Source organism: Hemitrygon akajei, chromosome 15 (genome assembly GCF_048418815.1).
Source record: "Hemitrygon akajei chromosome 15, sHemAka1.3, whole genome shotgun sequence".
NCBI classification, from domain to species: domain Eukaryota; kingdom Metazoa; phylum Chordata; class Chondrichthyes; order Myliobatiformes; family Dasyatidae; genus Hemitrygon; species Hemitrygon akajei.
The window spans coordinates 24,318,479-24,345,259 of record NC_133138.1 but is presented as its reverse complement, the minus strand read 5'-3'; the positions used below and the strand labels follow the sequence as shown (position 1 = coordinate 24,345,259).

The window sequence follows — 26,781 nt, the reverse complement described above, 5'->3', positions numbered from 1 at the left end:
TCAAAGCCATACTTGTACCTTCTCCCCATAACCTTTCATGCCCTTAACAATCAAGAACCTATCAACCTTCACTTTAATATACCCAATGACTTGCCCTCCACAGCCACCTGTGGCATGAATTCCACAGATTCGGTACCCTCCAGCTAAATAAATTCCTCCTCATCTCTTTTCTAAAGGGACAGTTTTCTATTCTGAGGCTGTGCCCTCTGGTTCTAGACCCTCCCAGCATAGGAAACATCCTCTCCCAATCCACTTTGTCTAAGCCTTTCACTATTCTGTATGTTTCAATAAGGTCCCCCCTCATTCACCTAAACTCCTGTGAGTATAAGCTCAGAGACATTGCACACTCCTCATACACTAATTCTTTCATTTCTGGGTTTATTCTTGTAAGCTTCTTCTGGACCTCTCTAATGCCCATACATCCTTTCTTAAATCTGGTGCCCAAAAGAACTTAGTATCGATTGTTGATCAGCAGTGCATCAATGGTTATATCTTGCTAAGTAGAGGATGATCCATTTCTGCTTCCTCCCTGATTCTATCTTCAACCCATAGTAATGTGTTACCCTGTATATCATAAACACAAAAGATTCAGTAGATGTGGAAATCTAGAGCAACACTCACAAAATGATGGAGGAACTCAGCAGGTCAAACAACATCTATGGAGAGGAATACACAGTTGATGTTTTGGGCTGAGACCCTTCATTAAGACTGGTGAAGGGTGTCGGCTTCTTCTATCTCGAACTTTCATTTTTCACAATAACTTTTGGTTTGGCACTTTATCAAATGCCTTCTGGAAATCTACATACAGTACATCACTGGCTGTCCTTCAGCCACTTCTATGCCTTTTTCTATTCTTTAAACAAAATGGATAATTTCACATTGTCCTACATTATATTGCAACTTTCATTTTCTGGCCCATTTATTTAATCTATTGATTATGTTTGCAGAACTTTTATGATCCCCTAACTCTCATAGTTTGCTCTTCCACATTACTTTATTTCATCAGTGAGTTTAGAGATATCACCTAGATATGTCAGACTTTGTTTCCTCATCAGTGTCACTCAGTGAATATTGAAGCCTAACTACTGATTCTTTCTGTAAGCAGCTACCTAAATGAGTTTCCACCTTAAACAAAACCTGCATAGTATTTATTTTGTTTTCCCTTATAAATAATTTTGAGGTCCACATGAAGGAGGGAGAGGAATGTAAAAGAGAAGACACAGGAAGACTTTTTGACAACATCCAGAACTCAGTAAAACTGTGTGGTGGTCAGACAAGCCAGCTGCTTGAGAAGGGAAAGGGGTTCCTTTGGGACAGAACAAAGTTTAAAGTCAGCTACATATCTGCTGCCTTCTCCTCACCACCCCTTTGCTTTTTCTTCCCACAGATGCCGAGCCGTCCTTTCTTATCCAGCGCAAGAGGAGGTGGAGCTCAGTTTGGAGCAGGGTGACATTGTCCTAGTGCACAGAAAGCGTCAGGACGGCTGGTTCCAAGGGACATGCACGGAGAGTGGGAAGACAGGCCTTTTCCCAGGAAGCTTTGTAGAAAGTTTAAAGTGAGGTTGAAATTCGAAAATTGCTTGGAATTGAAAGGAGGTGGAATCATCCCAATAAGGCAGCTTGGCCCAAACACTGTGTACACAGTTATGTTGCCAATATGAGTCTTCACACACAATGCACTTAAACACATGTAGCAATCTATAGGCACTGGGAAGGATCATAATTAATTATTCTCCAACTTGACACCTTGCATTGTAGTGGTACCTGGAGCCAATTTCACCTACATTACCTCCCAAAAAGATAACAGTCCTCTTTCAGTCACAACATCGGAACTCCCTTTTTTTTCCCAAGGTTCATGCACTGTTGAGTGCAGCTGTGTTCAACTAAATATCTTTGGAGAGTACATACTAATCCAATCAGATGGTCAATCTGTATATAGCAGATCAAAAACTGGCTTTAACAGTATAATAATCCTCTTTGTAAGGCTGAATTTGGAAGTCATTCAGTAAGTGTTAGATAGGTAATACCTGTTATGACAGTTGTTTGTTACTTGATAAATTAAGATGATGTGTTTATATTGAGCACTTATTGAGCTATCTGTGTGATAGCGGTGTTTATTGAAGGGAATAGTATCTCTAACATCATTTGTGGAAAAGATATACTGTATTCCAGCTATTATAGATATCCTTTTTAATTATTACTTTTAGTCATTTGGCCATTTTTCTTTTGCACTAGTCTTTCTCCATTCTATAAAGAATGACTTTCTAGTCCAAACCAAAATGAACTAAAGGTGAGACATTATTTAGCAAAATTCATAAGGTTTAACTGTATTAAATTTTAAAAGATAACCTGTCTGTATATATTTAACCTGGGAAAGACTTTATCCATTTTCATTAACTTCTCAAAGAAGGTGAGGGACAGCTAATCATCAGGAAAGTCCTGTCAGAATGCAAGTTCTTGAGATAGGTGCTTAAAATACTCCTAAGTTTGTGAGAGGAAAAGGAAGTACATTCTATCACAGGTTTGATTTCTACCTTGTAGATGAGCAACACTCAAGATGAGGCTCCGAATGCAAGGAATCAAGGCAGATGGTGTTTAAAATTTAATGATCAGCAAATAAAATTTCCTTTCATTGACAAATTAAATTCAGAACAAACTGCAAAACAGTTCAGGCATTATAGAATTCCATTTCAAATTAATTGGATAAAGGTCTGATGACAATAAGATTGAAGTTGTGAGGTAAATTGAGATTGAAGATGTTTGAAAGGTCTTCATTTCTGCGGTGCAAGCTGCAACCAGTAAAATGATTGATTAGGTATGAAAGAGGAGGAAAGGAGTTTTCCTTAGAAAGAATTACAAGTATTTTCAGTACAGAAAAAGTTGTTTGGGCCAACAGGTTCATATCAGTTCCACACAGACCACTTCCTACCCCACTAAATCTCTCTCTCTCACACGCATTTGTCAAACTTCTTATTGTGTGTGTTTATTTTGTCTCTGCTCTTACTGCTAGTGGTGAATTTGGCATTTCAGCTATTTCCCAGCTTGCCTGGCAATTTCTCAATGATTATATTAGTGACTCAATTTATAATCGTTAGTTCTGTTCACTTCCACAAGTAGAAATGGGCTCTACACCTACCTAACCAAACTCTCAAATCTTAAAAACCTTGATCGGGCTACCCCTTTTTTCTATAGAACCACATTTTTTTCTTACTGGTTATTAAATCTTTTTACACCTTCTACAAAATCTGAATACTTTCTGTAATTCTGTGATTAGAACCACTTAGTACTTCTAGTAACATTCAAAATAATTTATCCTAATCTCTATAGCTTTCAGTTCCATCCCTTTGGACATTAACCTCAATGTTCTGTTTTGCTTTTCTTGTAGGTTTATTAACCTACATGCTACTTTTATATCTGTCCTTTCAAATTCCTGTTTCCTCACCCATTCCTTGTTGAAACACCCATTTAAGTTTTTCAAATTCAGTTAGTTATATCCTTTGAAGTATTTTGGTGCATTTTTAGTACATTGGAAATGTTAGGTAAATGTAAACTATCAGAATTTTCATTTATTTTGGAGCAAAGGGAAATGTTACAGCGACCTGCACAAGATTACATGAGTCAGATAGATGCAGAATGAACATAATAGAATAAAACATTTTCTTCCCAACAATTGAAGGAAAAATTACCCTCAGTACCTGGAAGAAATGGGTTTAACCAACTCATCTTCCTTCATTCTGCGCTTTCTAACTAGTATCACAAAATGTTTGAGTAAAGGTTGGGCTGGAACATAGAAGTAATTTTAATTATTATATCATCTGTACATTTTTGCCCATCTGTACAGTTTGTTAGTAATATTTGTAAAATGGCTGGGTGAACATTCTGATCAAAGTTAAGATTGAAGTCTGGGACTTTTCCACTGTATGAATAACTACTTTCTTATTAGTACTCAATCTGCTCCTCTAAAGGAAGTGGCTGTATTTTCCCATGAATATTTACTGCCCTCTCAAAGAGGCTTCCAAGTACAATATAATGGTAATCTTTTCTTTCTCTTTAAAAAGACCTCAAGTAAGCACAGTGTGCTTGAACAAAAGATACATTGAACCAATTTGAAGTTAAGAGAAGGTCTTAATTGAATAAAAGGAGGGCACTGCAGAACATAAAAACTGGACTCTTTGACAGATATTATTAGGACTGTGTGACTTCTGTGTACAAAACAAAGAAGAATACTTTAGAAACAGCGAGTAAATCTTGTTCATTGCTGTTTCTTCTAATGGAGAGCCTGAGACTGCAGCTGCAGTAACTGCATGGAGGCCTGAGGGCTGCCCAGGAGTGGGCATTTGTCTTTGTTGATATTACTTGGCTGAGATTTCAGCTGCAACTGGCACCCTGCTGCAACAGCTTACTTGCTTCAATGGTGATCTCAAAGCAAGACCAAGGAAGGAATATGGAACAGCACTGAAAATAGGGGCCAGGAGCAAGGCTGTGTTGGGTAAGGTAGTGGGTGATGTCGCACAGCAATACCTTCAGGATATAAATGAACTCTTGAAAGTCTGCAGGGAGGATTTCTGATTTTTGATTAGATGTGAAAAAAGAATCTTGAGAGGATGTCAGACCTAGCTCCTATTCAGCACTTTTTAAAATTCAGTTTCAATGGTGACCTAAAACCTTTGGTGGAGATCTGAAAACATGGCTGAAATGCTATGGCTCTCCCAAGTTAGCTCCTAGTTTTCTCATTTTATGTCTGCAGAACGGAGGGAATGAAGGTTATATTAACAGACTAGTAATCATTGAGATGTGGGTTAGAAGCACGAGTTCAAACCTTACCATGGTAGTCAAAGAATTTAAATTGGTAATTTGGTTTATTATTGTCACATGTACTGAAGTACAGTGGAAAAACTTGTCTTACATACCACCCATACAGGTTTTTACAATGAGATCTGCAGAATTTCTCAAATTTATTACAATGGTGCAATTCAGTCAATTTAAATAATGTGGATTTTTTTTAAAATGAAAAGGCTCATATGAGTAACAGTGACCATGAAGCTACATGATTATTGTTCACTAATTCCTTTCCATGAAGGAAATTTGTACTTTTTTTCCCCTTCCGGTGTGCATGCACCAGTCACAATGCAAAGCTTGCAAATTGATATTGGCAAGATCCTGAACCATGCACAGACCATCTCACGGCAGTGAGATGACCAAAACTTATTGAATGGTCTGCCTTTAGCTACTCCCTTTGGTCTCAGGTACTGGATAATAGGCCCAATTCACAAGCCTGACCAACTGAGATAAATATGGAAGTGGTTGGTCCCTTTCTCCTCTGTCTCCACAGCAATTGCTCTGTCATTCTAATGCCCATGCTGCTTATAAATACTGCAAAAGCTCAAGTCCTTTTTGATCCAATTTAATTTGCAGTGTTCAATCTTGGGTTTATGGGATCACAGCAGTACAAAGGCTGGTTGTCTCTTCTCCAACACTGAGGCAGTAAAGTCAATGGTAAATCAATTCAAATCAGAAACTCAGCACAAACCTTTGAATGAATGATCAATAGAGAAACAGTTATAAATTTCTAACCCTTCAACATCCAAACAATTTGTTTATGACTTAATAATCAATTCAGTGAAATCTGACTGGAAAATACAAATAATCATTAATTATACAGTACTGTGCGAAGGTCTTGTTCTCTTTCTCTATCCCCTTTTCACTCTTCCTTATATATCAAAGTCATTTTGCACAAGTACTGTATTTATCAAACATTTAATTATCTTTTGGCCATTTCTTTCTAGAGCAGAGATGTAATTGTTGCAAGTGTGAGGGGATAAATCATTAGGCTTTAACTGAACTGACATGAGCCTTGGATTTAATCGGTCAGAACTTAAAAGTTAACTTCAATTTTCAGGAAATATATATTTACAATTACATCTCTGCTTGGAAGGATGCTCATCGGAAGAATATTGTAATTAAGATGCATGTTACACTAAGCAGAAATTCTGATTTCCTGGTTAGATAAAAAAAATTACTGCACCTTTAAACTCTGTATACAATCCATATATCCATAGCTTGTAATAATGAGGTTCAACACACATTATATCTGATAAAATTACTGGGGTATATTTGCAGCCTTTGTGTTAATTATTACCTTTTTTAAAAAAAAAATCAGCAAATATTTCAAGGTCTGGCTTTTCAATATTTTGGTGATTCTTATTCCTTAACAATTGGACACTTTTGTGCGTCTAGCTGGAATCTCTATAGTCAGTTCTACACAATCATTTTGAAAACCATTTAAGTTTCTAATGACTGGTATAAACAAGCACAAGCCATGTGGAATAGCTACATTTAATCCTGAGCAATCCATATCAGTTAGAAACTCATTTAAAAACACCTAGGGAGGTAACTGTGGGATGCATAGCACAAATAACAATTCAGTGTTGGTCTACTGACTATCAATGTGGAGTCTAATGCTCACCTGTTAAACTCATGCTGCCAGTAGGTTCTGGGTTTGAATACCACTCTGAAGCTTGATCTCTTTATTTACCATGAACTCTGGTGAAATGCGGAGTAAATGCTGCATTGAAGCAATTTTGTCTGCCTGAGCATGTCAATGTTGATCAATATATATTCCATAGCACAATGTGAAAGGGACTAGGAAAGCCTTCATTTAAAATGAGCAAAGCAATAGTCAATTGGATATTCATCTCATTACTCTTTAGGACAAATTGATATGTTTGTTCCTCTAATGTTCCACCTTCCAAATTTACTGGAGGTGATTAAAGCACTATAGCAATGCATGAATTTGTTTCATTTTGATCGGCTCCTGATCTGGGCCACATTGACCACAGAGGTGCACATATCTGTGCAGTGGTGGTTAAATCGTGATAACTGGAGTATCGCTAATGTCCTCCAATGAAAACCAGCAGCTGTTTCAGTACATTAATAAAGATGAATAGCTAGTGATGAAATATAACTATAATACTTTAAAACTAGAGTGGAAGAAACCGCACAAAATACCCATGAAGAAAAATGTTTTTAAAATTTACTGAGATGGCACTCCTGGATACAGATCAATTAAAACATCATAAGACAGCAAATCATCTTAAGGATTACAAATCTCAGTTGAATCATTAAAGATATGTTAGCACAATGCATCAATCTCAGTGTACTTTTGGTGTCACTGTGTACTAGATGTAATGTTCCTTATGCCATTCCCATTTGTTATGTAACTGTGTATTGTCTGTATGTTTAAAATGTAAGACAATCTTTATGTGTTACTTGGTTCGCCTTGAGTGTAGAAGCATGCAGGGTCAGGTGCACAATGGAAGCACTGCACAATATGAACCCTTTAAGGGTATGGCTGTTGTATGAGAATGTGGTACTTTTTCAGATATTTATGATGTGGATTTTTTTTTGTAATGTGTTAATGGAGAAATTGAAAGAGACGGTAATAAAACAGGGTTACATTGTGCAGAATAAAAAAAAATTCTTCCTGAAACGTATCTAGATGCAAAGTATTTGGAGTAAATTTATTATCAAAGTACATATGTCTCTATAGACAATGCTGAGATTCATTTTCTTGCAGTCATTTACAGTAAATAGAAAAAACACAATAGAATCAACGAGAGTAAACACCCATCAGGACAGACAAATGGCCAGTGTGCAAGAGGCTACAAACTGCCAACACAGAAAGAAAGAAAAGAAATGATAATTTAGAAATTGAGAGATGTCTACAGAACAGAATGATACCGCCGCTGCCTGGGGATCGTCACGGCATGCTTGCAGCTAGTGTTGGGCATGACAGTAAGCGAACCACTAGTGATGCACCGCTGAATAGGTGGGCAGGCTCCAGGAAACCAGAAAAAAAGATACTGCCAGCTTTCAAAGTAGCCCAATCAAACCACAGGCTGCACCTATAAGATATAGGAGCAGAAGTAGGCCATTCGGTCCATTGAGTCTGCTCTGCCAATCATGGCTGATAACAATTCTTCCAGTCATCCCCACTCCCCTGCCTCCTCCCCATACCCTTTGATGCCCTGGCTAATCAAGAACCTATCTATCTGCACCCAATGACTTGGCCCCCACAGCTGCTCGTGGCAACAAATTCCACAGATTTATCACCCTCTGACTGAAGTAATTTCTCTGCATCTCTGTTCTAAATGGACGTCCTTCAATACTGAAGCCATGTCCTCTTGTCCTAGACTCTCCCACCATGGGAAGTAACTTTGCCATATCTAATCTGTTCAGGCCTTTCAACATTTGGAATGTTTCTATGAGATCCCCCCTCATTCTCCTGATCTCCAGGGAATACAGCCTAAGAGCTGCTAGATGTTCCTCATACGGTAACCCTTTCATTCCTGGAATCATTCTCGTGGATCTTCTCTGAACCCTCTCCAATGTCAGTATATCCTTTCTAAAATAAGTCCAGAACTGCACAAAATACTGCTGCAGGTATTTCTCAAAGGAACAGTCCACTTACAGCTGAGACCACTCAAGCAATTAAGATGCACATGGAATGGTCATTAGAAGTAAATACATTCATTGTGTGTGTATTTTACCAAATAACAGAACTTGAGACTGATATGACAGAATACTGAGACAAACTTCATCAACAGCTTATAGCTCAATACCCCTCCATGCAAGTAAATACATAATGAGCAGCAGATCAATGTGATAGTAAAAGATAACAATCCCTATAGACATGTTAAACCAAATAAAACATGAAGTTGCACTAGAAGTAAACCAACCTAAAGATGACAAAACTACAGAAGAAAATAATGAAGATGCAACTACCAAAGCACTGATGAAAATACAAGAATTTTGTCTTCTTGACAATCAGATGTTAACAGCAACAACACAGATCCAGAGCCTACATAGAATGCTGATGCTTACAGACAAAATTATCCTATTATTTAATACCACACTAACTGACTATATGGGCAATAAGCCAACAAAAATACCCTACATACCTTAACAAAATATGCCATCAAAATTTGCAAAAATCGCTAATACTCTTAACAATATTATGTTACAACATTTAGGAAAACTTGAAACACCTGAAGAAATACACACAATAACGTACTGTGCAGCATTAACAGCAGTGCAGTACAATGGCTCCAAAATAGAGGCACTCATAATAGTAACAGAAAACTGAGTAATGAAACAAGAATACCAAAATGGCAGAAAAGATTGAAAAATAAAATTGAAACATTAAGAGCAGAAATAGTCTGCCTAACGGACTACAAAGAGCATAACCCAAGAGAGTAAGTTAAGAGGAAAGCTAAGGAAGTATAGATAAACCAAAACAAAAGCTTGGTGCATACAAAGCCAGACTAAATAGATACTTGAAATACACCAGATAAGAAAACAGAATTATTCGTTCAGAAAAAATGAAAAAGTTTTATATAGGACTTTGAAACCAAATTCAACGCACCAAAATGTCACCAACCCCAGCACAGAATTGCCATCAAACACAGAGATAATGAACTTTTGGTCTAATATCTGGTCAAACAGGGAGATGCACAAGCAAGAAGCAAGCTGGATTAGGGAGGAAAAGAATGCGCACACACATTTGAAGAATTCAAATACTGTACCTGAAGTTGCAATGGATATGCCGAAAGAGGTTATAAAATATACCCACAACTGGATAAGTACTGGAAGTGATAATATTCATAATTATTGGTATAAAAAATTTACTTGTCTTCACCTGTACATATTAATGCATACCAACCACTTTCTTAAAAATACTGAAAAGGGGCCTGAATTTTTGACAGAAGGTAAAACATATCTTTTACCTAAAGGGGACATCTCAAAAGATCAATCAAAATATTATCCTATTACTTATTTACAAACTACATATAAAATCGTAACATCATGTATCTTGCAACTAATCACCACTCACTTAGATAATATACTTGTGGAAGAGCAGAAAGGATGCCACAAGGGTATGAATAGATGAAAAGAACAACTGATAATGGATTCTAAATCAAGCCCGGCAGAAAAGCAACGATCTTTCATGTTGCTATATTGATTACCAAAAGGCTTTTTACACTGTCCCACACTCATTAACATAAGTTCTTAATATATTTTATACATATATATATATAAACTACACCCAATACTTGTGAAATTCCTGCAACATCTGATGAAGCATTGGCGTACTGTAATCACCCTATTAATAATGAAAAAGAACAACCACTGTTATCAAAATAAACCGAGGCATTTTCTAAGGCAACTCCCTAAGTCCATTATGGTTCTGTCTACCTTTAAACCTGCTCTCTAATTTACTGAATCAGATGAACACTGGGGACCAAATCAGAAACAATAAAATGAGCTATACCTTAACACACCTTTTATACATGGATGATTTGAAATTATACACTTGCATTTACCCTTTCTATACTTTAATAACTTTGTATACCTCTATCAAATCTCCAATCTTCAACATTCTTAAGAATACAGTCGTAACCTATTCAATCTTTCCTTGTAATTCAGGTTCTCCGGACCAGTCAACCTCCCTGTAAAGTTTGTCTGTACACTTTGAACTTTGTTTTCATCTTTCCTGTAGACAGATGACTAAAACTGCACACAATGTTCCAAATTAGGCCTCACGAACATCTTGTACAACTTCAACATACCAGCCCATCTCCTAATACTCATTACATTGATTTATAAAGGCAAAAGCTTTCTTTATGACAGTATCTACCTGTGACTCCACTTTCAACGAATGATGGACCAGTATTTCCAGATCCATTTGCTCTACCACACTCTTCAGTGCCCTACTGTTCACTATGTAAGACCTACCCTGGTTGGTCCTACTGAAGTGCAGAAGCTTTCACATGTCTGCAATAAATTCCATCTGCCATTTTTCAGCTGAAGCAGATTCCTCTTTAAGCCATGATGTCCACTACAACCCCAATCTTGGTTTCATCCGCAAATTTGCTGATCCAGTTAACAGCATTATCATCCAGATTATTGATACAGATGACAAACAGCAAAGGACTCAGCACTGAACCCTGCGGCACACTAGTCACAGGCCTCCAGTCAGAGAGGCAAACCTGTACTACCACCCTCTGGCTTCCACCACAAAGCCAATTTCTAATCCAATTTACTAATTTACTGCCTCATCCCAAATACCAAGTGACTGAACTTCCTTAAGCAGCCTCCCATGCGGGACCTTGTCAAATGCCTTGCTAAAGTCCATGTAGACAACATCCACCACCTTGCCTTCATCCACTTTTGTGGTAATTTCCTCACAAAACTTCATAAGATTGGTTAGACTTGTGCTACCACACATGAAGCCGTGCTGACTTTCCTTTATCTGTCCATTTACATCCAATCATATATCTTAATCCCTTAGAATACTTTCCAATAACTTTCCCACAACTGATGTCAAATTCACCGGCCTATATTTCCTGGTTTACATCCGAGGAAACACCTTGTCAGGCTCTGGGGATTTATCCACCCTAATTTGCTTCAGGGTAGCAAATACCTTCGCCTCTGTAATCTATATACCGTCCATGAAGTTGATGCCACTTCGCCTCACTTCTATAGACTCTGTTGCCAGTTTGATGAAAATCTGGGAAAATATTAGTCATTGAATTACATCGCCAAACAGGCCATTCAGTCCATTGTGCTGATGTCAGCTCTTTGATAAGATGTAAAGTTTAATCTCACCCATCAATTTCCCTATAACCAGGTACTTTACTTTCAAATTTTATATCATCGTTCCTTTGACTATTTCCAACAACCTTACAGACAATGCAAAACAGATCACAAGAAGATGTAAAACATCTTTCCTCTCATTGCCACTGGTTGTTTTGCTAATCATCCTAAATCTGTGTCCTCTGGTTATGGATCTATTTTACAATGAAAACATATTCTCCCCCCTTGAGGACTGGGACATTTTCTCCCCACTTTACAACTCTTATTGTGTCAGGAGTCTGAAAACTATCTGTCTCAGCGTGTCTAATTTCAGTCATGGATAAAAATTTGGCATAAAGAAATTACAGATCAGAAAATGGATTCAGTACATGTTATTTCATCACTCCAGGGAAATAGTGACTCCACCCAAAAATGACAATCATTTGATCCAGGATCTTTTCCCTTCTGTGTTATATCCAAACTACATTATTTCCTAATCAGTTCTAAAATTGATACCTTAAGGCTATTAGGGCTTAGGTGGTAGTGTGGATAAGCTCCCACTAACTATTTAATGCTCTCAATGGCATGCATCCCAAATAGCCTCTGACAACCAAGTCCAGCCAAAAACGTCTCGGCCCAAAACGTCAACTGTACTCTTTTCCATAGATATTGCCTGGCCTGCTGAGTTCCTCCAGCATTTTGTGTGTGTTTCCTGGCCTTCACAGGTGGTTTAGCTATTAAGCCTGGTGGAACTGTTTTTACTGAGAGAAGGGGAAAAGGTGGGTTAGAGGTGCCATAAAAGTAGTTGCTTTAGGCAAATGGAGGCTTGTCGGACGTGGTTCGCAGCTCATCTAGAAGGAAAACTCTGATCTCAGAACTCCCCAATGAGTGGGTATAGCCACAAAGCAGTGAAGGCATGGGAAGTAAATCCCAAGGAAAAATCTAGAGATGGAGACCCTAAGACAGTCCTACAATGATTTTGACACATTGGGAACTCCTATGGCAGTGCTGGTGCAAACTGCATCAGACTCTTCCACTCCTTTGGGGTTATATCAGATGCACGGAGAGGAGGAGCCTGCTACATGGACAACAGCTTCCTCTCCACATTGTACTGCCTTGGCATGCGATCACATCGACACCTGGGATGCAACATCCATGGTCAACCCCAAAAAACAGAGAACCTCAAGTTCTAAAATTACCGTTTGCTATTTTGAACCTTTTATTTTTCCTTCCCTGCTTCACACCAAATCCCTGCACTAACTTGTGCAAACCCTCAATAACCTTGACTAACTGTGTAATGTTACCTGAGAAAACCACTATACAAGACCATAAGACACAAGAGCAGAATTAGGCCATTTGGCCCATTGACTCTGCCCCACCATTCCATCATGGCTGATTTATCATCTCTCTCAATCCCAGTCCCTCACTTTTCTAAACACCAGCACTCTTAATCTTTGACACAAAAAAAACTTCTTCTGACTGGGAATATATGTGGCAGAAAAAAAAAACACATTTGAAACACTTATTTTGTTTTGTTTGTATTGTACGCTAATCACAGCCAATTCTTGGCTGTTGGAGAACTTGTACTGAACAGCAACCAGAGGCTGATAAATTGCACTGTCATGGTCTGGCAAAGACTGTGAGCAGGTGAAATAGTTCTTTCTATACACAATTTAACAAGCATCACAATCTTCTGTCTTTGGCATTCAGCAGCTTCTTTCTGCCAATCCGCTTAGCGTCGTAATCGCCTGCTGCCTGCAGCACAGATGGTTACCATGGGGACATTTAACCGAAAAATAGGGAGAGAAAACCTAAAGACAAATTATTTGAGATCAGAACATACACACATACATGCACTAGCCAGTGGATGGACACTGGAGATTTGTAGATGAGAACAATTATGTTCCTAAAATCATATGAACAAAAGAAGTATTTATTTGTATCTCAAGATTGCAGTGCTCCCAGATACTCAGTCATGCTGCAGAGAAGGCAGCTCTAGGCGGCTCCACGTCTCACCCTGCTGACAGCTACTAGTTACTACAGCTACTGAAGAGGTTGCACACTGGTACCCATAAAACTCATTCTTCCTGAAATACACAAAGCTCTGGAGCCTATGCAAGAATATGTTTTTGCTATGTTTACAAATCTAAGGACTGCCTATTCACATTTGCCTTTGGAAATATGATGGTTCGTCACCACCATGAATCATTGGTTCCTAGTAGTAAAGGTACTTGTTTGCTAATGAGTTTATAGCAAAAAGTATTTATACCCATCAACAATAAAGAGAAGCTAATATAACTCCAAGATAGGTACAACACAGAAATCAGATAGATGTCAGGGTTTAATGCAATACAATGACTTAAATGTTTTTTGTTGTTTTCACTTTTGGGTCATTCAGAACATTTAGATTTTCAAGTTCAAGTTTATTATCATCCATCTGTACATATACTGTATACAACCAATGTTCTTCCAGACCAGGGTGTACCAACAAAACATGTAACACACATAGCACATAAACAAAAATATCACCATGAATAAGTTAATAAAGCATAATTCAAAATGCATGTAGTGCACAGCAGAGGTTAACAGTAAACAGCTCGCTGTCCTAGTGAGGAGACTTTGGTGCTGGTAGGGTAGTCATCAGTCTCACAACCTGTTACTCAGTCTGGCAGTCCCAGTCCTGCTGCTTCCGTACCTTCTTGCTGATGGTGATGGGTTAAAGAGATGGATGCTAGGAAATTCCTTAGCTATGCTTCAGGCCCTTCATCTGTAACGTTCCCAGTAAATGTCACAAATAGGTGGGGAGAGACCCCTGTGATGCTCTCGACAATTTTATTTATACTTGTCTACATAACTTCTTTGGGCTATTAAATAAAAACTTTGGTTAATACTATCATTCAATTTACAGAGCAGCTTTGCCAGTACATCAAACTAGCACGTTAGACCATGTTACCTGGAATATATTGCTACGCGACCGTGTTCATTCATCCCTTACACAATTTGAAGGTTGATATGTACTAAATGGGCCAAATGACTATAAAAATTTGGGGTACGTGTGACAGTTCTTGCTGCAAAAGCTTTTTTGTGAAACGGTTGTCTTTTGTGTTTTTTTTTCTAATTTCTAGCCTCAGACTCTGATTCAGAGGTCACTGTCACATCTTTGACCAAACAAATCGGTTTTTGAAAGGAGTCTATATGTTTTATGTTAGATTTTACTTTCTACAGGCAAAATGTTAATTCTACATGACGTCCATTTATTAGTGGCAAAGTTCAAAAAACTTTTTTTTAGGGCCACTTTTATTTATTGCTCAAAAATCCAATAATATATAGTAGGCTATTTAACCCTCAAGCCTATTCAAACATCATTTTATTGTATGATTGATTTGTCTCCAAAGTCCATAAATCTGACTTTAGTAGTATCTCTAGAGGTTAACAATAATCTGCCCTTCTCAGATTTTGAATTACCTAGTGACTTAACATCTGCTAATGTGACAGAAGACTTCACTCACCTCTTACATAAACAGATATTTTTCGATCCTATAAAATTCAAACTTAGCTGACATAATATCCCTCAATTTACAGTAGTACAGAAATGAACTTTATGGATCATTAGTGATTTGCACTCTTGTCAATATATAGATCATTAAAAATCTTCCACTTCCATTCAGCCTTTCTGCAATAACTTTTCAACTTTTGTCCTTTCCAACCCAAATCCCTGCACTCACTTTGATAATAATTATTTAAAAAGAAACATTATTTCAGGTGTCATCATCTCAACTAAGTATCCTTAGGTGCTGTTTTTGCAAACTGTGATTGGTTAAGAAATAGTAGTAGCAAATTTGCTCCATCTTTCAACTACATTCTCATGCTAATCTAACAGCTCCCAATTCCCTTGATACTCAAAGACTGTATGCTTGCATCTGAACCTGCACATCATATTTTGAGAAATGCAATGAAAGTTCTTTATGTCTCTGTTATGGTCATCCTTCCATCAACTCTAGCAGGTCCACAGTAAGACTTTTATTGGTTTCAATGAGTACACTTCTCATTCAACTGAACTCAAGACAGCATAGTGGCAATTTGCTTACACAATATCTGAAAAGGAAATTAAGATCCAAAATTCTAGCCCATATAACATCATATAAAAGATTTCCAAACTATGATGTTAGTTCTTCCAGCTTATTTACTGTGGTTTCAAGAGAACAACAATCTACAGACAGTTGTCTGGGAGCCTGTCTTAATTCCCCACTTTTTAATACAAGTTCTCATCTGCTTGAAAGTATAAAACTTGAGGTGGGAAACCACAGTTTAAAAACCAGTATAACAGCAAAAGGAGTATTAAATGTTTTATTCCATTCATTTACAAATTGATAACTAAAATGCAATCAAATAGAAAGGCCAACACCAACAGGGAAGTCTTACAGCTGACAACCATGGTGAAACCAAAGAGCTTTATTGTGTCGATATGCATCAATGTACCAGATAGATCAAAGTATCACCCACATCAAGTTTCAAACCATTGTCAGTCAGGTGGATTTTCTTTGCAGTCAGGTCTATGTGAAAGGATGCTTTCTCAGAAATGGGTACTTTACCCTCAGATTCCTTCCCAAAGACTGGGACCCGTCGGGGACCCAGTAGTGGATCTTCATACCTCATAAGCTTCACTCTTGCAAGATCTGAAACACAAAGTAACTGGTTTTATACTTTCAACTGGCAACACGCCGATGTGTAGAGAGAAGTTGGACTTGGCTTAAAAAAAATAGCAGGATGAATAGGTTTTTCTCTTTTTTTTGCTTCAGCAAGTTTTAAGATCTCCAGCACATCCTTCTAGAAATATCAGTAAGTTCAAAACAGAAACCAATTAATCATGGAGTAAATAATAAAACATAAATTACAAATGTATTAATATACACAGACACAACGTGCACAGCTTTTTGTATTTTAAGAAGCTACACTGAAGAGTCTTGCATTAGATGGAGGTATATAATGAGGGATAAAGACTGGGTAAATGCAAGGAGACTTTTCCATGGAGGTGTGGTGGGACTACAACTAGAAGTTAAGGGGGTAAGGTGAAATGCTTAAAGGGAACATGAGGGGAAACTTCTTCACTCAGGGGTCATGAGAGTGTGGAACAAGCTGCCCACCCAAGTGGTGCATGCAAGCTCGATTTCAACGCTAAGAGAAGTTTGGATATGTACATAGATGAGAAAGGTATGGAGAGCTATGGTCCTAGTGCAAGTCAATGGGAGTAGGCAGTTTAAATGATTTGGCACAGATTAGATGGGCCAAAGGGTCTGTTTCTGTGCTGTATTTTTCCATGACTCTTAAAATTTCTTGTTGCTTTTCAAATAGCTGCAACAGAAGTTGTTTTAGGTTCCATCACCGCTCATAAACTTAACTGTTCTCAGACATACATGGCTATCTAGTGTAGCTTTGCAATGGATAAAACAATACAAAAAAAAGACCTACAACAATTCGGAATGATCCTAGGCATGTTGTCATTCCTGCACTAAAGCTGTAATCAAGAGCAGGCAGGATTCCTATTTATTTAGCTTGACAACTTAAAAAAAAATCACCAATATACCACATCACAATCTGGGATGTACTGAAAGGACAGATCACATGGAGTTCCAACACCATCGGACTCTGGGTTGAATTGCTCAATTCTTTGTTGTAGGTGCCGTTCACACGATCTGAACTTAGGCTCTTCAGGTGAACTCCTTCAGTCATAAATTAATTGGACGAGAATGTAGGGGGTATGATTATTGTCTGCAGATGACACAAACATTGGCAGAGTCACAGACAACAAAGAAATCCGCTTTAAGATACAGCAGATGTTACGTCAGTTAGAAAGTCAGATGAAGCTGTGGCAGAGAGAATCCAATCCAGAATGATGCACTCTGGAAAGTCAAATACTGTTAGGACTTAGAAAGTAAATGGCAGGGCACTTGGAAGCACTGAGGTACAGCTAGACCCTGGGACTGTGTCCATAGCTCCTTGAAAATGTTGACTCAGATGGATAAGGCTGTGAAATTTGATGTTTATCTTTATGGGCCAGAGGACTGAATGGGGGAATAGGGATGCCATTTCAGCTACACAAAACATTGGTTAGAGTGCACTTGTAATATTGTGTATAGTTGTGGCTATCAAACTACAGGAAAGATGTGGTCGCAATAGGGGCTCCAGAAGAGACTTGCCAGGACATTGCCTAGAATGGAAGTCTGTATTTACAGTACAGACTGGACAGGCTGGGTTTAATCTCATTGGAAACTTAGAGGCTGAGGGGTGACCTTATAGAGGTTTAAGCATAAAAGACATCTGATTTAAGAATCTGATCACAAACAAGAGAAGATGTGCAAAAGCTGGAAATGAAAGTAATACACACAAAATGCTGGAGGAACTCAGCGGGCCAGGCAGCAGCTTCATTAGGACTGGAAATAAGAGAGATGAGAAGTCAGAGTAAGAAGGGGAGGGGAGGGAAAAGTACTTGGTAATAGGTGATAGGTGAAACCAGGAGAAGGGGAGGTGCGAAGTAAAGACCCGGCAAGTTGATTGGTGAAAGAGATAAAGGGCTAGAGGATGAGGAATCTGATAGGAGAGGACAGAAGATCATGGAAGAAAGGGAAGGGGGAGGAGCAGCAGAGGGAGGTGACTGGCAGGTGAGGGAATTAGATGAGAGAGGGAATGGGTAATGGTGGGGGAGAGGCAATCACTGGAAATTCAAGAAATTGATGTTCATGTATGTATTAAGAATCTGATGTCATTTCATTTTTCTTCATGGATCTTATTCAATAACTATTTGACTATTCATACTGTATATTATTGACCTGTTAAGTTGCTGACAAAATTAGCTGTGGAGGTGTTTCCTTTTTGATGAATAATCATCTGTCCTTAACTGCAGAGTTATATAAACAGCTTCAACACCATGAAGGCAAAGATCTTAAAATAATAGTAACAACTATAGACTCAAGAGAGATTGCAAGATGGAAATCTTGAGCAATACACACTAAGTTGCTGGAGGAACGCAGCAGGTCAAGCATCATCTATGGAGGGAAATAAACAGTTGAGGTTTTAAGGCCAGGACCCTTCATCAGGACAGAATATCCTGATGAGAAGTAGCAATCAGAAATTTTAATTAATTAAAAGTAATCATACACAATGGTCTGCACAGCTAGAATACACAACAAACAAGGATGCATCATTTTAGGTCACCACGGGAATCTCCAGTCAATGCTTTATAGCTAGGGTATAATTCATATCCTTTCACCTTAAAAAGGGAATAGAATGTGGTTTGGGTTTTACAAAGACAGCATTTGAACGTAAAGATTAAGAACAAAAATTAAAGTACTAATGCTTTCATAAAAATTTTATAAGACCATAAGACATTGGCGCAGAATTAGGCCATTTGACCCACTGAGTCTGCTCCTCCATTCGGTCAGCTTGATTTATTTTCCCATTCAACCCCATGCTCCTGACTTCACCCCGTAACCTTTGACACCTTTACTAATTAAGAACAGATTAATGTCTGCTTTAAATATGCCCAATATATTTTTATAGACTGCTGTCTGTAGCAATGAATTCTACAGATTCACTTCCCTCATGGTTAAAGAAATTCCTTCCTTCCTTCCTCCTATCCAGGAATGAAAAAGGCTGTTACATTCACTAATACCTTTAATACCCCTGTCAATCTTCATTAGCCTTCGGATGATAGTGTCCTTTTTATCACCCTGCCGAATCTCAATCCTTGTTGAGAAGTGTCCATTTGCTGGCTGGGGATTTACCAAGGATAGGGAAACACCAGGCTGTGAATAAACACACAAACAACAATACAACAGCTGGAGTTCAGAAGCTACACACTTCAAAAATTCTGCCTCTATATGTTCTCAAAGCATACATCATAAAAGGATAATACAAGTTCAGAAGACGAGATTTCTCCTTAACTTGCTTCCCCTTTCAAAGACTTCCCCCTTTTCTCCAAAAGAACATTGTCAAAACAACTACCGTAGATGTCGGATTATAAGCCGCTACTTTTTTCCCACGCTTTGAACAGCTTTGAACACTGCGGCCTTTACTACGGTGCGGCTAATGCATGATTTTTTTTCATGCCGCCAAAAACATTTTGCCTCGTAACAGTAGACCAATAAAATTGATGAGTACCGTAGATTCCGGACTACAGAGCGCACCTGATTAAAAGCCGCTGGCTCTAATTTTAGAAATAAAATCAATTTTTTACTTGTAAAGGCCGCACCGGATTTTCGGCCGCAGGTGTCCCACGTTGTAATATGAGATATTTACACAGAAAGATATTACACGTGAGGATTTTTTAACTTTTAATTAAATCCATATGGTAACAAAAGCAAATACATATTGCAAATGCTTTTTTTCGAACCGTGCCCGTAACGCGGCTACTTTTAAATATACGTTGCGTATACTTCTTTACTGAACAACATTCCAATATCTCCTAACGACTGGTAAAAAATATATATACTGCAGCCTACCAGGAAAAGTTATTGATCGCCTTTAACTTAAAAGCAGCGTTTTCGCTCCGCCGCTCGACCCCCTCCTTCCCGTTTATCGCAAACTGGTATCCCACAAGACGCGGCGAAACCGGGTGTGACGTCATAGCATCCCGCGATGTAGTACAGAAAACAAATATAGTTAAAACTCTTCTAACTTTAACTAGAAAATGAATTACTAAGCGAAAATATTATAAACTAAATAACTGCCATAAAGGCAGCACAATGCTTTTCTTCGAGTGTTTTCCATGTTGATGAGGGTGAGTACAAATGACTGATTTACAATAATTTAATTGTGAAAGTGCGCTTGATTTATCGTACAATTTCATTGGACCTCTGTGAACTACTCATCAATTTTATTGGTCTACTGTTACGAGGTAAAATGTTTACGAGGCGGCATGAAAAAAAACCATGTATTAGCCGCTCTGTATTAAAGGCCGCAGAGTTCAAAGCTGTTCAAAATGTGGGAAAAAAGTAGCGGCTTAAAATCCGGAATCTACGGTAGTTCACAGAGGTCCAATGAAATTGTACGATAAATCAAGCGCACTTTCACAATTAAATTATTGTAAATCAGTCATTTGTACTCACCCTCATCAACATGGAAAACACTCGAAGAAAAGCATTGTGCTGCCTTTATGGCAGTTATTTAGTTTATAATATTTTCGCTTAGTAATTAATTTGTTAGTATTTTCTAGTTGAATAAAGTATCTATCTATCTATTTGTTTTCTGTACATCCCGGGATACTATGACATCACATCCGGTTTTGCCGCGTCTTGTGGGAAATACCGGTTTGCGATAAACGGGAAGGTGGGGGGGAGCACATTAGCCGAGCACATTACCCGATCGAAAACGCTGCTTTTAAGTTAAAGGCGATCAATAACTTTTCCTGGTAGGCTGCAGTATATATTTTTTTACGTCGTTAGGAGATATTGGAATGTTGTTCGTGCACTGTTCAGTAAAAAAGTATATGCAACGTAATTTGTGTGTTACCGATACGTATGTATATTTAAAAGTAGCCGTGTTAGAGGCACGGTTCAAAAAAAAGCATTTGCAATATGTATTTGTTTATGTTACCATACGGATTTAATTAAAAGTTAAAAAATCCTCACGTGTAATATCTTTCTGTGTAAATATCTCATATTACAACGTGGGACACCTGCGGCCTAAAATCCGGTGCGGCTTGTACAAGTACAAAATTGATTTTCTTTCTAAAATTAGAGCCAGCGGCTTTTAATCAGGTGCGCTCTGTAGTGCGAAATCTAGGCTACTATTCCCAAAATAAAATTAAAATTGAAGCTCATTCAAAGGACACATAAACTAATCCTCCTGTGCTTGCTTGTAACCAAAAATAATTATTGAGCAAAGGAATATTTCTTTGAGATTAGATAATGAGATTCTTCTAAAAATGTGTTACATTTACAAGTTTATCTCTGTGGCATTTGCAAAAATCTCGAGAGAGCACAAAAAGATCACCACTTTGATTACAAAGAATGAGAACATGACTTTCAAATGTAGCCCTTCTGCACCATATTTGTGAATTATTCAGAGCAGAGGATAATCTTTCGTACAACAAATGTAATAAACAACTCAAGAGCTGGATTTCAAAAAAGCTACACACATCAAAATTCTGCTGGTACACTTCCTCATAAAGGATTATTAAAAAAAGTTGTCAAAAGATTACCCAAGTTCAGAATACAAGATTCAGTAATGAACTATGTTGGCCAACTACATTGTGTGAAAGGGAACATGATGCAATTTTATGCCAACTCAAATTGCCTTTCAAAAAACTCCTGCTATCATCCAAAGGGCAAGTTTTCAAAAACAATTAATTCTCTCAAAATAGGTCTATGAAAGAAACATGTACAACACCTCTGTGTGTGAAAGTAATATCTATTATAATGCTATTCTTATTTTTGGAGATTTATACAGTGCTAAACAAACATGTCAAATATACAATTCTTAACAATACAGAAAAAGCACCCAAAATGAAACCATATAAAGTTAGTATCCTCCCCACCCTCCCACTACAAACCTCCAAGCCAACCATTACAATGTAATGAAAAGCTAATCAGAGCTTTTGTCACCACAGAGCTGTAAATATTAAAAAAGTATAATGCCTACTACCTAAACTATAATGTATTTCACAACAAAAAAACCCATAAAATTTAACCAGAGGAAAAAAAAGCTGAAAGTAAGGGATTGTATTACAAAAAAAAGGATGAACCTTTAATCTAAAGAGGAATTATGAAAAATAATGCTATTCTAAATAACTGATGAACTGTCAGTCAGCACCTCTTACCTCTGTTCGAAATGCACAGAAAGGCTTTCCTGGACAACACTCTTCTCGGATTTTATCATCTGCCTCTGTGGCAAAGAACACGTCAATATGGTCCAGCTATGATGGGAAGGAGGAATGATCACATTTAAATGTAATTTCACTGATGAATATGGAGTGCAGGAGACAAATTATAACTCACTAGAGTTAAAATAAAGATATAATATAATCTAGAATGCAAACCTTCTAGGTGAATTCCATAAAAGTCAATTTCTATGTAGCCTTAAATTAAATCATGCATGAAGTTTGGAAAACAAAAAGCCACAATGCATGCCAGGGACTTGCTTCACTTTCAACCTCTGAGCATTTTTCCTAGTTATGCTTCTGCATCTCCATTTCTAAGTTCACACTTGGAAAATCTCCACTTAGAAACTTACAGATTAATTGTGCTGAGGATATAGTCATAGAATCAGTCATACAGCCCTTTGGCTTACCCCATCCACGTTGACCTTTTTCCCTTTATTCACTGCTAGCTTTGCACTGCATGTACATTTCATACACTTGAGGTACTTATCCAAATCTATTTTTGAATATTACTATTGAAAGTCCTTCAAATCATTTACTTTCTCAGTGTAATTGAACTGCTACACCTCTTGTAACATATTGCTCCTTTGTGCTCTTGAGATTCTTTTCTCAATTATCTCACCAATTAGTTGCCATTGTACATTTAGGGTTCTGAATGCTTCTGCATCCTACCCGGGTAACAGAATGTCAGCAGTCTAGTACCATCTCTCTCTTTAGGTTTAATTTTAGAGTGCTAAATATTAATTGAGAGATAAAAGTAACTTTTGATACCCTAATCCTAACCCAGTGATTAACAATTTGTGTCAATGCCTGTAATCCATGTACATACTTGTCATCTTAACTCTCTGCAATGGTAAAAGATAGTCTCATGGCAAATGAGAAATAGAGTGGATTCCAGTTAATTGGGCTATCAGTTAATCGAAGTAGCCACTTATTAGGGACAAATCTGAAAGAACAAACCCTAACTGAGAAAATAGCTGATTCCCTTTGTTTATTTGGGACACTGTGCTGCTTTATTGGGACAAAAGACTGTTGCCGAACAGTTTCAACCCATTGTCAGTCATATGCACTTGTGTAACCGTTGGACTCTGCACTGTGCTTTGAGTGAACAGTTTTTAACAGTATCCGTTGCATGTGCTTGTGTTCAAAAGGCAGTGATGTTTTGTCACTGATAGTTGGCAAGAAACAAACAGCAAGATAATTCACAACCATTTTGCTCACTGCAGTTTCAAGCGATCATGCCTGGAGATGTCAGAAAAGGCAGGTAGACATTACGGAGTGAACAGTTTTTAAACAGCGTCGGGTGCATGTGCTCGTGTGAGGTTATTCGTTACGGCCGATGGATGCCGATTCAAAAAGCAGTGACTTTTGATCATTTTATCTTTTTATTTTGACATTATGTGGGAATGCATTGAAGGTAGTCCAATATTTAAGTGGCAGCATTGATTTTGCTCATTTACAGTCAATCAAAAGAACATGGCCGTTCTTCCATCAATAACTATTATAGACTACTATAGCTTTATAATATTGTAGTAGTATTAGTAGTGTTCTAATTTGTTCTGTATTTTATTTAAATACATAAATGCATAATTTGTTGCTCAATTAAATGGTAGTTTGTCTTTGTTATACCTTTGAACTATTTCCATGAAACTTCAGCTAACTGGGCCAAAATGTACTGGTTCTGATGTGTTCCAATTAACTGGAATCCACTGTACATACTTTTGAACTAGTCATTCCATTGGTAAATTGTATCAGAAATGTTGCAATATTTCCCATTTAAACAAACCAATGTCACCATCCAAATCTGCTGGAGGATTATCGCCTCTATTGAGCACACCAACTCTCCAGCCACACATCAATTCAGAGTGCATGAGAGCACATGCTAATAGCAGGGAACAGACTATGTGCTCTATAGGTCCTTTCATTCACCCATGACTAGCTTTCATTACATTTCTTTAGAAACCATTGGACTATGGTCATTCTTTACCAGAATTTTATGGCCAACATTAGCTTACCTCCAAAGAATTTGTTAAGTAGACGATGTTCTCCATCAAGACACTTCGCTCATCAAATTCTAGCTCCAAATCAAGAACTCGAGGCCCAATTTTTTCCAGGTTTTCCTACAACAATAATCAATTAACATTCCTAATTAAGGTATCACAAAACTAACCATTGTTTCTTGAACTGAACAAGGAAGAGGCAGCTTCACAGAGTTTGCGATATTTGCAGCATACCAGTTTTAAGGAGTGTGCCAAAAAGAAATGAGTAACTTGTTTCTATGTCAAGACAACATAATTTCTCTTGAAAATAAAACAGTGTACCTTAACCCACAGGCGTGTGAAAGGAACATGTATGAAATGGGGTCAAGTTAGGCACAGATTAATATAATTACTGTTAGTGTTGGACATTTGTCGTTAGAATAGAGATGAGGAGAATCTGCTTTCTCCAGAGAGTAGAGAATCTGTAGAACTCTGCTCAAGCAAGCAACAGAAGCTCCCTCATTAAATATACTTAAGACACTGTTAATATTTTTGCAAAGCAGGGAATTAAAGATTATGGGGAAAGGCAGATAGGTGGAGCAGTCTCCATGCCAGATCAGCCATGATCTTACTGAAAGGCAGAGCAACTTCAACAGACCAGGTGGTCTATTCCAGCTCCTATTCTTACGTTCTGATGACATTGAGGTCTATTTTCCCCTATATAAATTATCTTTTTTTTGTTAAATGGATTAACTGAAAATGTCAGCACTTACAGATGCCGATAATGATCTTGCACAGAACAGGACTCCATGTTTTCTTACCTCAACTGTCATAAATTTTATATTAAAATTGCAGAAGTTGAAATCCAAGGAGTTAGGTCAATAATGATTAAGTAAGTCAAACAAAATACAAGCAGTCCCCAAATTATGCAAGGGTGCTCTTCCTGAGAACTGAATGTAAGCTGATTTCTCTGGACGTTACTGATTTACATTTCCTATAGCTTCTCATATTGTATCACACTAGATACACCTGCTATAATTCCTTATTTTCATTGAACAATTTTCCTAATGCTACACAAAATTAAGGGAATATATACTATATTCAGTCATTAGTGAACGGCATGAAACATTTCATTATCATTAGTATATACAAATATAGTGTAGAATTTATGTAAAGTCAAATTTCTGGAAGTCAGGTCACTCACTGTGGATCCCCTATACGAGTGTGCAGTGGGCTCTTGAATGGCTTAATATATCAAAACAAAAATAGTTATGATTGCTGTCCCAGATGATCAAAATCTTCTTGATCTCAATGCTCAAACCACAGTCACATGCTACTGGGCTTTGTAGATTTTCTGTATTTTCAGCAAGTAGCCTACCCAAGTCTGGGATAGGGACCAAGGTCAGCGCACTAGACTGGGAAGGAAGCTATTCTGTAACATTGTGATTGGCCTAACCAGCAGCATGACATTACTGGTGAAGAGTTGGTGGTATGTGATCTGATCAGAATCACTGTTTCAATAGTGATGTTGGCAACAGACTCAAAGGCAACAGCTTTTGAGATATTATGAGGGAAGGAAGAAATATGGTGTTGCAATTTCAAATTAGGGGTGATTTGGAGTTTTACCTGATGACTACCAAGTTGGGCACCATGGATTTTAAATGGTGCTCTCCTGGGAATTCAAATTTCCCTTTGAAGCTCTGGAAGCAATAATGAATAATGTCATCCTCTGTGACATCACAGGTCTGCACCACCTGCTGAAAGGGAACCCTCCATGAAACTGAATTTCTAGGGAATAATTTTTTAAAACGAGGACTATTGCAAAATACTACACACATTAACATCAGTCACCAATTAATCAGATGGCTGCACTATAGCCTCCAAATCTGAAGAGTGTGATTCAAAAACATGGAAAAGCTGCAGTGTCCATGATACTCTTTTTGCAGATGAGCTGTTAAATCAGTGTACATAAAAGTGATATCTTAGGAGTAAACATTATGAACTGTCAACAGGTTTCACTGCTTTAAAGGTGATACAAATCTAGTTGAACTACAACAACAGGTAGTCATAAATCATATGCTTTTGGTCCATTTTTGGCCACTAAATCAAGTAACTAAGTGAAGTAATTTACTTAACTAAGTTAATTAAAGATGACGATGACACCATCAAGTGTGGTAAATATGACCATGAAATAGTATTTACTTAGGTGAACAATGACAGAAAGTGCATGTCCAATGTTCAATTTCCTGTAGGTTAGAACTAAACAGGCACAATTACTTCTAAAAGTGGCAGT

The 26,781-nt window shown here is 37.7% G+C and overlaps 2 protein-coding genes across 4 annotated transcripts in view; one reads left to right on the top strand and one right to left on the bottom strand.

Moving 5' to 3' along the window:
• LOC140739212 (E3 ubiquitin-protein ligase SH3RF1-like) overlaps positions 1–7,492 on the top strand; it is an 89,689-nt gene extending 82,197 nt beyond the window's left edge. For 2 of the 3 annotated variants that reach the window (XM_073067305.1, XM_073067306.1), the window contains 2 exons: positions 1,388–1,555; positions 4,058–7,492. In XM_073067305.1, the coding sequence (XP_072923406.1) occupies positions 1,388–1,555; positions 4,058–4,109 (220 nt within the window). In that variant the 3' untranslated portion in view covers positions 4,110–7,492. Of the gene's footprint in view, positions 1–1,387 lie in introns of all 3 variants that reach the window. The other variant, XM_073067307.1, reaches the window with a different exon arrangement.
• An 8,474-nt stretch (positions 7,493–15,966) lies between these two features.
• Positions 15,967–26,781, bottom strand: part of lars1b (leucyl-tRNA synthetase 1b) — a 49,322-nt gene continuing 38,507 nt past the window's right edge. The window contains exons 29-32 of the mRNA XM_073067304.1: positions 24,525–24,629; positions 22,450–22,545; positions 19,303–19,435; positions 15,967–16,309 (exon numbers count right to left, since the gene is read on the bottom strand). Of these exons, the coding sequence (XP_072923405.1) occupies positions 16,104–16,309; positions 19,303–19,435; positions 22,450–22,545; positions 24,525–24,629 (540 nt within the window). The 3' untranslated portion in view covers positions 15,967–16,103. The remainder of the gene's footprint in view (positions 16,310–19,302; positions 19,436–22,449; positions 22,546–24,524; positions 24,630–26,781) is intronic.